The sequence below is a fragment of the Enhydra lutris genome, unplaced genomic scaffold, assembly GCF_002288905.1.
Source record: "Enhydra lutris kenyoni isolate GAN:26980312 unplaced genomic scaffold, ASM228890v2 scaffoldscaffold20, whole genome shotgun sequence".
In the NCBI taxonomy this organism is placed as follows: domain Eukaryota; kingdom Metazoa; phylum Chordata; class Mammalia; order Carnivora; family Mustelidae; genus Enhydra; species Enhydra lutris.
In genome coordinates, this window is record NW_019154104.1 from 4,647,251 (window position 1) to 4,662,057 (window position 14,807).

General features: G+C 42.8%; 1 protein-coding gene across 5 annotated transcripts in view; it reads left to right on the forward strand.

Moving 5' to 3' along the window:
- Positions 1–1,749: 1,749 nt before the first annotated feature.
- LOC111148567 (ribosomal protein S6 kinase A5) overlaps positions 1,750–14,807 on the forward strand; it is a 183,409-nt gene continuing 170,351 nt past the window's right edge. For all 5 annotated transcript variants that reach the window (XM_022505233.1, XM_022505232.1, XM_022505237.1 and 2 more), the window contains exon 1: positions 1,750–1,947. In XM_022505233.1, the coding sequence (XP_022360941.1) occupies positions 1,848–1,947 (100 nt within the window). In that variant the 5' untranslated portion in view covers positions 1,750–1,847. The remainder of the gene's footprint in view (positions 1,948–14,807) is intronic.

Consider the following 14,807-nt stretch of genomic DNA (forward strand, 5'->3'; position numbering starts at 1 on the left):
TGGCAATTACAGACTCCAGCAAGTGAACAGACAAGAGGAAAGAATCCTTAGCTACAGATCCAACAGGGAAAGATGTACATTACCTCTCCTACATGAAACTCACTATCCATGCAACTCAGCCAATAAGAAACCATCATTCCCCCGAACTTTTGCTTTTCTCCAATAAACTTTCCTTCAAAACAACCCCTGCCAACTTCCTCTTTCTCCATTAAAAATCATTTCTCTCCTTTGTTTATTGGATTTGCCTCCGGTTTTAGCCCAGCCTGTGAATCCCAAGTTGTAATTCTCCGCAATTCCTGAATAAACTTCTTTTGCTGGTAAAACAACTGGCTATTTTACTTTTCAGGTTAACTATCTTTGCAACAGTGTTCTTGTCCTGTTATCTTTTTCCTCTCCTCAGTCCATCCTTCTCACTGTAACTGAAGCTAACTTCCAAAAGAATAGCTTTGATATTGTACCTACTCTTTAGGACTCCCCAACCTGTACTAAATAAAACCTGCACTACTTAGCATGGCAGTCAATGTTCTCCATTGTCTGACAGCACCTTACCTTTTTACCTCTCTTAGGTCCTACTTCCATCCAGTCTTACCAATTACTTAACCCACCCTTGCCCTCTCTACCTCTAGGATGATGTTCACAGTAACCATTTCTGCATGAAATGTCTGCTGCTGCTATTTCTATCTTACCCATCCTTTAACTTGGTTATCTCAAATTCCTCCTTGCCCTAACAGCCTTTCTCAGCTCCCCTACAGAGAATAATCATTGCCATCTGAGCAATTGTTTGACCATTTTGTTTCATATTCTGCTTTATATTTCCTGTGTACATACAAATTGTTTCTCACGTTTGTATTGAAAGCTGTTTAGGAACAGGGATTTTATTGTATTTTTACTAATCTCTGTATTCATTTGGTGCTTTTGGATGTATCTTGAGCAAAACAGAAATTTCTGTCCTTTGCAAACGTCCTTACGGCGAGCTGGGGTTGTTAATTTTTGCAATGTCTAAGAACTACCTGCACTTACGCACAAATTCCACTTAAGTAGTACAGAGCACACTAGCGCAAGTAACACCTAAGACACGCCGTCTTCCAGCTGGGCACACCTCTGTGGCTCTCCTGCTAGGACCCTCAGACGTTCGCAAACACGTGCCTGAGGAGCGCTTCCCTTCAGGCCCCTCCTCTGTCCACAGTGATTGGCGGACCAAACGTTCCAATCAGCCCTCCCCGCCTCTTTCAGCAATAGCCAATCACAGACTCCGAGCGCCTCCTGACTACTAGACACTGTTTACTAACAGATCGAAGCTGGGGAATAAGGGGTGTGACCGTTCTGGGGAGGTCAGAGAAGAGAAGGTCCTAACTGCGCGTGCGCAGCAGCGGAAATGGGCGGGGCAGAATCTCAGTTCTCACCAATCGGAGTGGTAGCGTTTCTCCCTCTCCTGCCTCCTCGCCAAGCAACAACAATTCGAGGAGAGGGGCGGGGCGGCCCCTGAAGCGTAGAGAGGGTTGCCCAATGAGAACCGGCGCTGACAGATGCGCGCGCCCTGTACCCAATAAGCGATAGCGGCTAGAATGGCTCCTCTACCTTGCTGACTGTGGGCGGAGCGGCCCGAAGGAGGAGGCGGCGGACAGGGGGCGGTTTGGTTGAGCGGTACTAGCGGTGCCCGCCGAAGTGGGAGGAGGCGGAGGAGCGAGCCGTGCGGCCAGAGCGGGAAAGAGACTCGTCGCTGCGTCCGAGTTCTGGAACCGCCGCACCCCGGCTCCTGGGGCTGCAGCTGGAAGCTCCGAGGGGCCGGGCGTCCGCTGCTTCCCGGGTCCCCGCGTAGGACCCCGCGGGATCGGAAAAGGGAGAAGATGGAGGGCGGCAGCGGCGGCGGCGGCGCGGCGGGGACCAGCGGGGACGGCGGCGCCGGAGGAGAGCAGCTCCTCACTGTCAAGCACGAGCTGCGGACGGGTGAGCGACCCCGCCCTCTGGCGGCCGGGCCCAGCGCGGGGGCACGCCCCGAGGGCACGCGGGTGCCCGCGCGGGCCGGGGGCGCGGGGCCGGGAAGTGGGCGCGGGGGGCGGGCCCGGGGCGGGGCCTCGAGGGCGGGGCGGGAGCCCGGGGGTCCCTAGAGGTGGGGGCGCACCTCGGGGTTGGGGGGCGCGGGCCGAAAGTTTTCCCGAGCCCGGGAATGCGCGGCGGGCGCGGGGCGTTGGGGCCCGCGGAGCGGTGGACCGCTCTGCCTGTTGGCACTAGTCTCCGAGGATGTCTTCGCGCCCCCTTCCCGCATAGGTGACAGCGCTGTCACTGCATCCTGTCCAGGGCGAAAGGTGCGCCTTCCTCAGTGTGGGGTGAACGACGCTTTGGTTTGGAGCCTGACTCGCTTCTCCTGCACTCCTCTGCTTCCCTAGAGGTGGTCCCGGTGGGCGTTTGTGGAGCCCTCCCCTAAGGTGCCGGGGTCCTGGACGAACGAGCTGAAAGGGTTGCTGTACCCAGGGCTTTTCATGAGTCCGGTCTCTACAGAGGCGGAGAGGGATCGCGGGCCCCAGGTTCTGAGCGCTTTTATTTGCAATTGTCATGAAATACTATACTTGGCCTTGAATTCTTTCAGAGGTCTCTTGCTGTAAAGCTCTAAGTAAAAGCGGCTAAACCCGTCCGCTCAGGCGCTCACGTTCTAATATTCTAACGTTTCAAATCATTAGAGTTGTCCCAAGCTTCATACTTGTTAGATTGCTTGATTCGTTGTATGGGTCCGAGTTGTTCATTTTGGAAAATGTTTATTTGGACTAATCAGTACAGTTGGGGTTGAGATTTTGGAGCCCAGTCTGGTATTAGAGATACTTTTTCATTTCTGGACAATACATTTTAATACATTTAAAGAGTGCATTCTTACTATTCAGTGTTCTCGTGAGCGTTTATTAAGTTTTATGATTCAGCTTGTTTGGCATGTAGAGATACTTTTTTATTATGTAGACACACATACTTTTTATGATGTAGACACAGATCTTATGCAGCAGATTTCAGGTGTACGCCAAGTACACCTTGTTACCATTTTGAACAGATTGTAAAGTTAGATCTGTCACCTGTTCTTTTCATTTTCATTTCTAATGAGATGACTGGTTAACATTCCACTGAGGGCCAGCGTGGTGACTTAATTTAAGAAGGATGTTGAATGCATGTTTACTCATTTCAACCTTTTTTTTTTTTTTTTTTGGGTCCTTGTGAATTTCTTATGTATCTTGAGCTAGTTACCCCATAATCTTTTTCAGTTCGTAACATAACCTGTGTGGGTATGGTTGGTTTGATTTTCTCTCTCCATTTAATAGACAACTTACGTTTTCAAAGGGACGTTAAGTCATTTTTTCAGTAAACATTTATTCAGTACTAATATCTGATTTGAGCCAGGTTTCAGTGTGAGGTGCTCCTTGAAGTGGAGATTTGGAATTTCTTTTCCAAGAATCTTATGTAACAATTCACTGATTTATATATGTAGAATTATGCTGTATCACAAGAGCTACTTGAAGTCATATGCTCCTCAGCCACTGACCATGGTGCAGCAAACCTGCTTGTTATTAGTAGTCAACCAACTGCTTAGTTTCTGGTTTTGCAAACAGTGCTAGTTTTGTAGGAAGCAGTGAGTACTGCTTTACTTTTCCTTCCCTGTTAACCATGTGAATCATCACCTTCAAGTGTGCGTTTTAGAAATTTTTCTGATAATGGTGAGATTATACTGAATTCGTTAGTACTGTTAACTGTCAAAGGAAATGAACAGCCATTTTGATTTATTGCTGAACATTGGAACAACTGACCGGATATAGTGGTCAAAAGTACTGTTAAAATATAACTTGAAAGATTTGCTCATCTTCAGCCAACTGCACGCTTGTCATCACATGATACTATAATAGGCACCAAAGTAATTTGATCTGATATGGTCCTTTGCTTCTCAAAATGTGGACAAACATTCTAGCCGTATCAAGTCAGCAGTTGGTGACTGCCCATATGTGCCCAACACTGTACTGCATGCTCTAGGATCAATGCAAAGCCAATGAAAGTCCCATGGGAAGTGTTCCAGTTGTGTAGACTGAGTAGCATAGTATACCCAGACATGGAACTGGAAGACTTCATTCTAAATCCTAGCTCTGCCACTTACTTGCTGTGTAGACTTGGGCAAGTGACTTGACTCTTTCAGACTCACATCTCTCGACTACTAAGTGTGAGTGTTGAATGCAAGCCTGCTGGAAGAGCACACACATGGGGCACTGAGATGTTGGTTGCGTGTAAAGTCTGAGGATCACTCCATGATGGTACCTTCCCTTAAAGTGTGCAGATTAACCCCATGCAACTTAGAAACTAAATCACTTATTTGGTGCTTAGCCTATGTCACATTGCTGGCTATCATCTTTTTCTGCGTATGTCTTGCCATCTGAAGTAGAACTGCCCATGATCCCCGCTACTGCTTAGCAGCCTGTGTATATATCTTCAATAATATCTAACTCAGATTTTGTTGAATGAATTCATTGAATAGATGAAAATGCAGGACCAAGCAACAAGCAATGGTTTATTGTATTTTCCAGTGTCTTGTAGATGTTAGGTAGTTGATAAATTGGGGACATTAATTATAAAAACTGAAGAATGAAGAAGAGTAAAGGATTGATTACATCAGTTAAACATATATTTCTTGACACTTTCTATTTTCTAGACTAAATGGTACTGATGATACCAAAAATGAGTAAGCAAATGTCTTGCTCTCTGATAGTAGGGGAGGAGACCATGTGAGCCTATAATTAGGATACATTGCCATAAATATAATAATAGATATACAGAGTATAAAGGTAACAAAAAAGAGGTTAGAACTTTTAGGTTTCAAATAATCAAATCTCTCCGTTGAACAACAGCAAAAAAAAAAAAAAAAGAGGGGGTATTATTGGAAGATTATTGGATTGCCTTACCCATTCATTTATTTCATAAATATTTCATTACCTCTTATATACTGAGTGCTGTTTTAGATGGTGGGATCACAAGACAGATTCTTCCCATTGGAAGGGCAAGGTTGCGTCAGGAATCCTTGGAACCAGAGACATATGTTTTCTGTACTCCCTCCATCTTGAATATTTTCTTATTTCCATGGGATGGGCTTCACCCTTCTCCACTGCCATCTGCCTTTTCCCACATGGGAAAGAAAATGGCTGCTGACAGACCCCAAGTTTTACATCTTCCAGCTTTAGGTGTTGGAGAGATACTACCTTTTCCACAACTTCAGATATAGAAATTTCAGGGCAAGACCTTACTGTCATGGCTTTGGTCAGATGCCTACTTTCAGATCATTCAGTTAAGGCCAGGGAATGGGATCATGATTTAGTAACGTGACAGTTATTACAGTGAACATGCGGATGGGGGTGAAACCAAACTCTTAGGAGAGGAAAGGTTGCTGGGAAGACATTTCCTTAAACGTCCTTCATCAGGAGAGAGAGCCTAACGCTGAGGAGAGGGTTAAGGAAGGAGTATTAATTATATATTGTTGTGTAGCAAATCACCCCAAAACTTAGTGGCTTAAGCAACATGATTTCTATGGGTCAGGAATTCAGGATTTGCTTAGCTTGATGCTTCTGACTCAGGATCTCTCATGAGATTGTAGTCAGGCTGTTGGCCAGAACTGCAGTCACCTGCAGACTTACTTGTCTGGGGCTGGAGATTCCCCTTCTAAGACAGGTTACTCTCATGTTCTTGGCAGGATGCTTCATTTCCTTGCTGTGGGGACCTTTCTCTACAGCTGCTTGAATGTCCTCGAGATGTGACAGCTGGCTCCTCCAGAACAAGTGATTGGAGAGAAAGAGCAAGGTGGATGCAGCGATGTTTATTTTTTTATTTTAATTTTTAAAAAAGATTTTATTTATTTATTTGAGAGAGAGAATGTGAGAGAGAATGAGAGAGAGCGCACGAGCGGGGGAGGGTCAGAGGGAGAAGCATACTCCCCGCTGAGCAGGGAGCCCAAGGCAGTACTTGATCCTGGGACTCCAGGACCATGACCTGAGCTGAAGACACTTACTTAACCAACTGAGCGGACACCTGGCCGCAATGTTTATTAGGCAGAGTTTTTGAGATGTAATTTACATAAAATCCACTTGTTTTAGTTGCACAATTTAGTGAATTTTAGTGTATTTATAGAGTTATACAGCCATCGCCACAATCTAATTTTAGAACGTTTCCATCACCCTAAAAAGAAACGTCTTGCCCATTTATATCAGCCACTCCACATTTTCACCACCCATCCCCAGCCCTAGGCAACTGCTAATTCTACTTTCTGTCTCTGTACATTTGCCTAGGGACATTTCATATAATAGACTCTTACAGTATGTAGCCTTTTATGACTGACTTCTTTCACTGAACATAGTGTTTTCAAGATTCATCCATGTTACAGCATGTATCTTCGCCTTTTTTTTTTTTAATTGACAGATACTATTCCATTGTATGGCTATGCCATATTTTGTTTATCTCTTCATTAGTTGACTGACATTTGGGTTGTTTTCACCTTTTGGCTATTGTGAATAATGCTGCTATGTACATTTGTGTACAAGTTTCTTGTGTGGGTCTATGTTTTTGTTTCTCTTGGGTACATTCCAAGAGCAAAATTACTGGATCACATGGTAAGTCTGTGTTTAACTTTGTAACTTTTCCAAAGTGGCTGTACCACTTTGCAGTCCCAGTAGCAATGTACAAGAGCTCCAGTTTCTCTACATCCTTTTTAACATTTGTTATCTTTTTACTTGTAGCCATCCTAGTGAGTATGAGGTGGTATCTTATTGTGATTTTGATTTGTGTTTCCCTAATGACTAACAATGTTAAGCGTTTTTTCATGTGCTTATTAGCCATTTGTGTATGTTTGGAGAAATGTCTGTTCCCATCCTTTTGCCCATTTTTTAATTGGTTAATTTGTCTTTTTATTATTGAAATGTCAATCTTAATGTATTTTACATAAAAGTCTCTTACCAAACATGTGACTTGCAAATATTTTCTCCCAGAAAGTGAGCTGTCTTTTCGCTTTTTTGTTTTCATTTTTATTTATTTAGTGGTATCTTTATAGGCACAAAAGTCTTTAATTTTGATGAAGTCCAATTTATCTCTTTTCTTTGGCTTCTTGTTCTTTTGGTGTTGTATCTAAGAAATCATTGACTAACCCAGCGTTAAGAAGATTTATGCCTATTTTCTTCTAAGAGTTTTATGGTCTGAGCTGTTACATTTAGGTTTTTGATCCATTTGTTGAAAGACTATTCTTTCCCCATTTTATTGTCTTGGCACTCTTGTCAAAAATCAATTGACCATAGATATATGGATTTATTTCTAGACTCTCTATCCTTATGCCAGCACCACACTGTGTTGACTACTGTAACCTTTCAGTTAAGTTTTGAAATTTCGAAGTGTGAGTCCTCCAATCTTGTTTTTCTTTTTCCAAATGGTTTTGGCTATTCTAGGTCTCCTGAATTACCATAGGAATTTTCGGATTAGCTTGTCAGTTTCTGCAAAGAAGCCAACTAGAATTCTGGTAGGGATCACATTGAACCTGTAGGTCAATTTTGGGAGTATTGCAATTTTAGCATATTAAGTCCTCTGATCCAGGAGCATGAGAATGTTTTTTCATTTATTTAGATCTTCTTTCATTTCTTTTAAAAACATTCTGTGGTTTTTTGTGTTGTTGTTGATTTTTAAGATTTTATGTACTTATTTAAGAGAGAGTGCACACAAGCAGGGGAAGGCACAGAGGAAGAAGCAGATTCCCCAGTGGGCAGGGAGCCTATCCTGGGCTCACAGGCTCCATCCCAGGACACCGAGATCATGACCTGAGCAAAGACAGACACTTAAGAGACAGAGCCACTCAGGCGCCCAACATTTTGTAGTTTTCAAAGTATAGGTTTGTATTTCTTTCGTTAACTTTATTACTAAATATTTTATTTTTTTGATGTTATTGTAAAAAGATTTTTTAACTTTAATTTCTGGTTTGTTCATTGTAAATATATAGAGATACAATTTATTTCTGTATCTTGAACTTGTATCCTGCAACCTTGCTGAATTAGTTTATTAGTTCCAATAGTTTTTTAGTGGCTGTCTTGGGATTTTCTACTTATAAGAAAGAAGTTTTCTACTTATAAGATCTGCAAATAGAGATAGTTTTACTTCTTCCTTTTCAATGTGCATGTCTTTAATTTTTTTTTTTTTTTTTTTTTGCTTAATTGCCCTGGCTGGAACCTTTAGTGCAGTGTTCAATAGAATTGGTGAGAGCACACATTCTTGCCTTGTTCCTGATCTTAGGGGGGAAGATTTAGTCTTTTAAGTTAAGTATGAGGTTAGCTGTGGGTTTTTTATAGACGCCCTGTATCAAGTTGAGGAGTTTTTTTTTTTTTTTTTCCTAGTCTATTTGGGTGTTTTTATCATGAAAAGGCATTGGGTTTTGTTAAATGCTTATTTTGCATCGATGCAGATGATCATGTGATGTTTTTTGTTTTATCGATGTGGTCTCTTACATTAATTAATTTGGAGATGTTAAGCCAATCTTGGAATCCTGGGATAAATTTCAGACCTCAGTCCTTAAGTCAAGAGGGATTCAAGTATATTTTGTATTTGCCATCTGCTGGGGAGAAAAACCTTCTCAGGTGGGAAGTCTCCTGTTATCAGACCCAACATTAATCTCTACTCCAAAGCAAGAAAGAATCTTGAAACCTCAGCTTCCTGGAGACATAAGTGGTTTGGTGGGCAGGATGGAATTCGTTCTGTGGAAAAGAAGCTGATGCTTGGTGAAAACTCCTCTAGGGAAAAATCTAACATAATCAGATCATGTGTTGACTGAAACTTTGCCATTAAATCCACTGTTGAGAGATGTCAGTCCCAGAATGCAGTGGGAGGTAGGGGTTGTCACAGTTACTTCCTTTGAGCTCCCGTAATGATTATAGATTTCTTTATGCACCTCAAAGGTGTGAGCACTCCTACATTCCTCTAGTTTGTCAGAGAAGATGAATAGAGTCTAAAATAGAATCTTGCCCTCATTATGTTTGTCCCTAGCAATGTCCCTTTGGGTTCAGCTGTAACTGTTCCTCCAAAAATCAAGTAAGCCGCCTGGACTTCATACCTTCCTAAAGTACTGAGTGAGCTGGCTATCTCACATTTTTTTTTTCCTTAGTATTCAGTAGGCATTCTCCCCTGTAACTGCAGTGAGAGAAGGGAGGTCAAGTTCCCAGTTTTTAGTACAGTACTTGGTATTGCAGTTACTTTATTTCACACTCAAGTTTTTGTGTAGGTGTGCTGCTTTTTTTTATAACCAGTGTGTTCCTGACAAAAAAAAATTGTGTAAATAATATTTTTGTATATCACATTATTTGGAATATGGAAGGTGAACTTGCTACTTGAAAGGATTCTGTTATTAACTCTTGAATTAAAATTTTTTTTGATTTAAGTTCCCTATTGGTAGCTTTACTGTTACCGTGTAGATTTGGCCTTGTACGCTGTTTTCTGACTCCCTCCTTACCATTTAGGTAGCTGCAAATAGCTAAATAATGGAGTCTTGTGTGGCAGGCTGAATAGAGATACCCATGCTCCTCAAGATGTCCATGTCCTAACCTGAAACCTGTGAATATGCTTCCTTGCGTGGCAAAGAGACCTTGTGGGTGTGATTGAGGTAAGGCTCTTGAGATTATTCTAGATGATGGGCCCCCAAGTGGGCCACATGCAATCCCAGGGTCCTTATAAGAGGGAGACAGGAGGGTCAGACTCGGACGGGGATGTGAGGATGGAAGCAGAGGGAGAGAAGGGGAAGTGGCAGTGGAAACAGAGCCTGGAGCCATGCCACTGCTGGAAGAGGCCCATGAGCTGGGGGGTGCGGGCCGCCTCTAGAAGTTGAAAATTAGATATTTCTCTAGTGTCCACAAAGAGTGCACCTTGGCTCTCACCTTGATTTGAGCTCTGTAAGATCCAGTTTCAGACTTCTGATCTCCAGAGCTGCAAGAAGACAAATGTGGGTTGTTAATAAACCATGAAATTTATGTTGAATTTTTTTTTTACGGCAATAATAGGAAACTAATAAATCATACTTAAAATTGGTTGAAACAAGAGATCATTTTGCCCCAGGCCTGGGTAACTGGGCATGATAACAATGTGAAGCAGTCCATTATTTAAGCAACTATTTTAGTAGAAACTGGTAACAAGTGTTCTTAATAGAAGTAGAATGGTGTCCTCTCTAAGGAATCCCCAAAAAGACATTCCTTTCCGATCTTAGTACCGACCCCAGCTGAGGGGCTTTTGACCAGCTGTTCTGTTTTCCCTAGGAATGCTGTGAAATGGGTCCCTCTTTTACCAAATTGGAGCTAAAAAGCTTCACAGCTCAGGCCTGTATCACAAAAAATTGTGGTCTGGCATGCATCTTGAGCCTCTTTCTGATATCATGTTATGTCTCTAATCTTTTTTCTTTTTCTTTATTCGTTCTTATGCTTTAGTTAATCCAAATAATTTGCCTTGAACCTATTCTGGACCATGGGAAGAATTAAATACAGTTATGAACACCTATATACAGAGCATAAATATTAAGGACAATATGGGAAGATATTTGACGTTCTATTCAGTATTTTGCCTCTTAAAATCTTTGTCATATGGCGTTCTTGCTATTTTTGTATTTCTCCTAAAAGAAAAAAAAGTGAGGTCTTTAATTAATAGCACTTTTGATTTTTTTTTTAAAGTGATAAATGAGAGAAGTAGTGAGAAATCTATAAGATAGAGGCATACTTTTAAAAACGAATTCTTTTGGCAGAAGGGCGGAGAGCATACACAGGGCTGTCTTTGTACGAGGTGGTTTTCTACATGAGTGGAATATCCCTTCATTAGCTGGAAAATCACTCAACTGAACCACTCTCTCCTCTAGCCACATCAGTGTTGCAGTGGAATTATATGTTTTTTCCTATAGGAAAAACTATTCAAAATATGCAATAAGAATAATGTTGTACTCATATCTTAAATGGGTTGTTGCCTTAAGAGGGCGTGAAGGCCGAATCCTAGCAGATTGGCAGTGACACTTTCCCATGAACTTGCCCCCCTTTGTCCTTTATATTTACATCATCTGTTTTGTAAGGAAGCATCCTAATTACAGCTAGATTAAGATCAATCTATTGGTGCAAACACAAGTCAACCTCATAATCTTGACCTCATTTTGCCACACGTAAGTTGGGCGGGTTTATTCATCCATTAAGGACTGTTGAATTCCTGCTGTGTGTCTGGCACCATCCCAGATGCTGGGTTTTAGCAAGGAACAAATTTGGTATGGCACCCACCCTCATTGAGCTAACTCTCAGAGAAAGACCTTAAATGAATAATCCTACAACAACCAACTATATGTTTGCAGTTGTGAAAAACTCTGTGAAGAAACACAGGGCTCTGGGAGGGAGTCTAACTGGGTAGGCTGGCATCATGTTCGGGGTGAGGAGAGGCTTCTGTGGAACAGTAGCATTCAAGCCGAGGCCCTGGCTATCACTGGGTGGTGAGTGGGGGAAGTGACACAGATGGTCCTAATGTGGGAAATGGCTTGGCACACCAGGGTCACTGGCACTGGGGTTACTTGGCACACCGGGGTTGCCTCTGTGGCTCCGGCATCACATCCAAGCAGGTGAGTCACGGGAAATGAGGCCGAAAAGGTAGCCAGGGCCACTTTGTGCAGGGGTTTGAAGGTTATGATAAGGTGTTCAGGTATTACCCTATGTGCAGTGCGAGGCCATGAAGGATTTTTCCAAGACTAGTTTTGTGCAGCGAGAAATAGCTCCCGCTGCTATGAGGAGAATAGGCAGGGGGACTGAGAGACAGGAAACCAGTTAAGAGCCATTGCGGAAGTTCAAATGGAACATACAGCTTAGAGTAGGGAACAGATTAAGAATTGTGAATATGTTGAGATGTATTTAGGAGATAGAATCAGCAGAACTTGGTGAGGTATGGGGGTTTGGGGGCTGGAACAAATGTATGTTTGAAGGTGCTTTTTGTTCAGATAGTGTATTAATTTTCTATTGCTACAGAACTAAGTACCACAGATTTAAGGTTTGTACGAGCACCCATTTATTAGCTCACAGTCTGGTGGGTTGAAAGTCCTCCTAGCGTGGCTAAAATCAAGGTGGTAGTCATGCTATTCTTATCTGGAGGCTCTGGGTAAAAATCTACTTCCAAGCTCATTCTTACAGTTGGCAGATCTTAGTTCCATAGTTGTTGGCCAGAGGTCCCAGTTTCCTTGCTGGCTGCCAGCCGTGGGTCTCTGTCAGCTCGTAGAAGCCATCTGCATTCTTTCTCTTTTGGCCCTTCCATCTTTAGGTAATGGAAATTCAAGCGCTTCCATGCTTGGACTCTCTGACTTCTAGGTCCTCTTCTCTAGGCTGTGTCATTGGGTCAGGCCTACCTAGGTAATCTTCTTATCATTAGGTCAATGATTTAGGACCTTAGTTACATCTACAAAAATCCCTTGGTTGCAAGAGTGATATATTCCTTCCCTCAAGGGGAAGGAGATCATGTAAAGGGTCATGGGGGGCTCATCTTAGAATTCTGCCTTAGAACTCACAGATGGTGAACCAGGGGTGATGCATATGGGGTGGGCAAAAAAGGTGGGATCTGGTTTTATGTGGATCAAAGCAAGTCTGAGATGCTTTTGATGTATTCTAGTGACCATATCCGACAACGGTAATCAGGGCTAGTGAAAGCTTGCCAGGGCCACCTAGTAGGTGCTTTCACCAGCTCATTGAAGCCAGATAACAACAGATAATGAAGTGACTATTATTATTATTCCAGTTTACAGGGAAACTGAGTCTTAGAAGAATTCCCTGACTTGTTCAGGTTTACCCAGGAAATGAGTACAAGAACTAGTTTTGAAATGCAGGCAATCTGGCCCAAGGCCCACGTAAAACACTGTGCTTTAATTCATTAGTGGGATAAGGGTTAGGAGCTTGGAAAAGATGTCTGTGCTACAGGTCACGATGCAAGCATCACTGGCATTTAGCTGACTTTGAAAGCCCAGATGGAAGTGAGATGATCTTAAGAGAGACCGTAGAATGTAGAGAGGAAGAGGACTCAGAACTGAGCCCTGAAAAACTCTGAAATTTAGAGGATGTGTAGAAAAGGAGTTGCTTCGAAGGGATGCTGAGAGGGAATGCCCAGGAGTGCTATGGCTTGTGGAAGCCCAGGAGAAACGGGGCTTCTAGGTGTGTGTCAGATCCGACAGGTGAGCTGATCACCTTATCTGGAGCAGCTGTGGTGGCAAGTTGGTGGGATAAGCCAGAATGGAACAGGATGAGGAATTGGATCCAAGTGAAAACAACTTTGAGAGACTTGGTCCTGGAGGAGATTAAAGAGAGAGACTTAGCTGGAGAGAAATGGGGGGCTCGAGGTGGTATTTTTTGTTGTTTTAAGATGAGTGGTGCTAGAACATGCTAGAGACCACTAGGGTGAATCCACCACCCAGAGAGATTGAAGTGTACCAGTGAGATGGGATAGCTGGCGGCAGTGAGGTTCCCGGGAGGAGGGGGGACATGAAGTGGATGGAGGGATTGGCCTCTGATAAGGGAATGCCCTTGCTTCTGGTATAATGAAAAGGAAGAGGGAGAGGATACAGGTGCATTTGTAGATTTGGTGGCCGGAAGGTATGGGAGTGTTGAGCTCATGTATTTTTTTTTTCTCCTCGATGAATTGTGAAGCAAAGGCAATTCTTTATTCAAGAAGAGAAAAATCCCTTCATTGTTCTAAAACATTGTTATTCTCGTCTTTTAAAAATTCTTAGTGTAGAAAAACACACAAAGGGGCGCCTGGGTGGCTCAGTGGGTTAAGCCTCTGCCTTCGGCTCAGGTCATGGTCTCAGGGTCCTGGGATCGAGCCCCGCATCGGGCTCTCTGCTCAGCAGAGTGCCTGCTTCCCTTCCTCTCTCTCTCTGCCTGCCTCTCTGCCTACTTGTGATCTCTGTCTGTCAAATAACTAAATAAAAAAAATCTTAAAAAAAAAAAACACACAAAAATTTGACACCGTATACATGTTATCAGATGAGAGTTTAAGGAATGTTGTAGAACAGCTTACAGAAAAGAGATTTTCAGGCAGAGCCATGGAAATGCTTCTGTGCTTTCCCAGAGGTCAGTTCTCTGAACATGTTCTCTGGATCATGCCAAAATTCTTAGTAAGCATAATGTTCTTTTTCTTCTTTTTGAAGTGTTTTATATTTAGTTATAGTTCCTCTAAGTTAAATTTATTTGGTATGTGTATTGGAAAAAAAGGCTGTTTGTTACTGCTTTACAAGCATTTGTTTTCCTGTTGACTCAGTTTTCACATTGGCCCAATCGTGTCATTCCAGAATCAGTTGGCTAAGTAAACACTGCTGTTTTATACACCAAAAGTACAGTGAGTCTTCAAGGTAAGTGACCCCAGCAATAAGAGAAAAGTGGGCAGCATTGTTTTAAAGTACACAGATATTAAATATAACTTTGTTCTGCAGCCAGCAGAATGCTGTCCAGAGACATGGTTTGAGGCCCAACCACAAATCTAAACAGCTTCAGAATAGCTTACCACCTGGCAGTTAAAAGGAACCTGATGTGCTAGCTATTTAGCGTATTTTCCAGCCCAAACATTCCTTGCTGTTGGGCTAATTGGACCCTGCGGACAGGGGTTCAGGGTTCTAGAATTCGCAGCTACGTGTGTGCTGTCAATATGGTTCTGGACACCCCCTGGGTTCGAGCTTATCTGATAAATTGTTTTAGAAATCATTCATTTCCCCCTGACATAAAGAAAAAAGAACTAAAATAGCAGAGGAAGATTTGTTTCACACTGCATACCATTGTCAC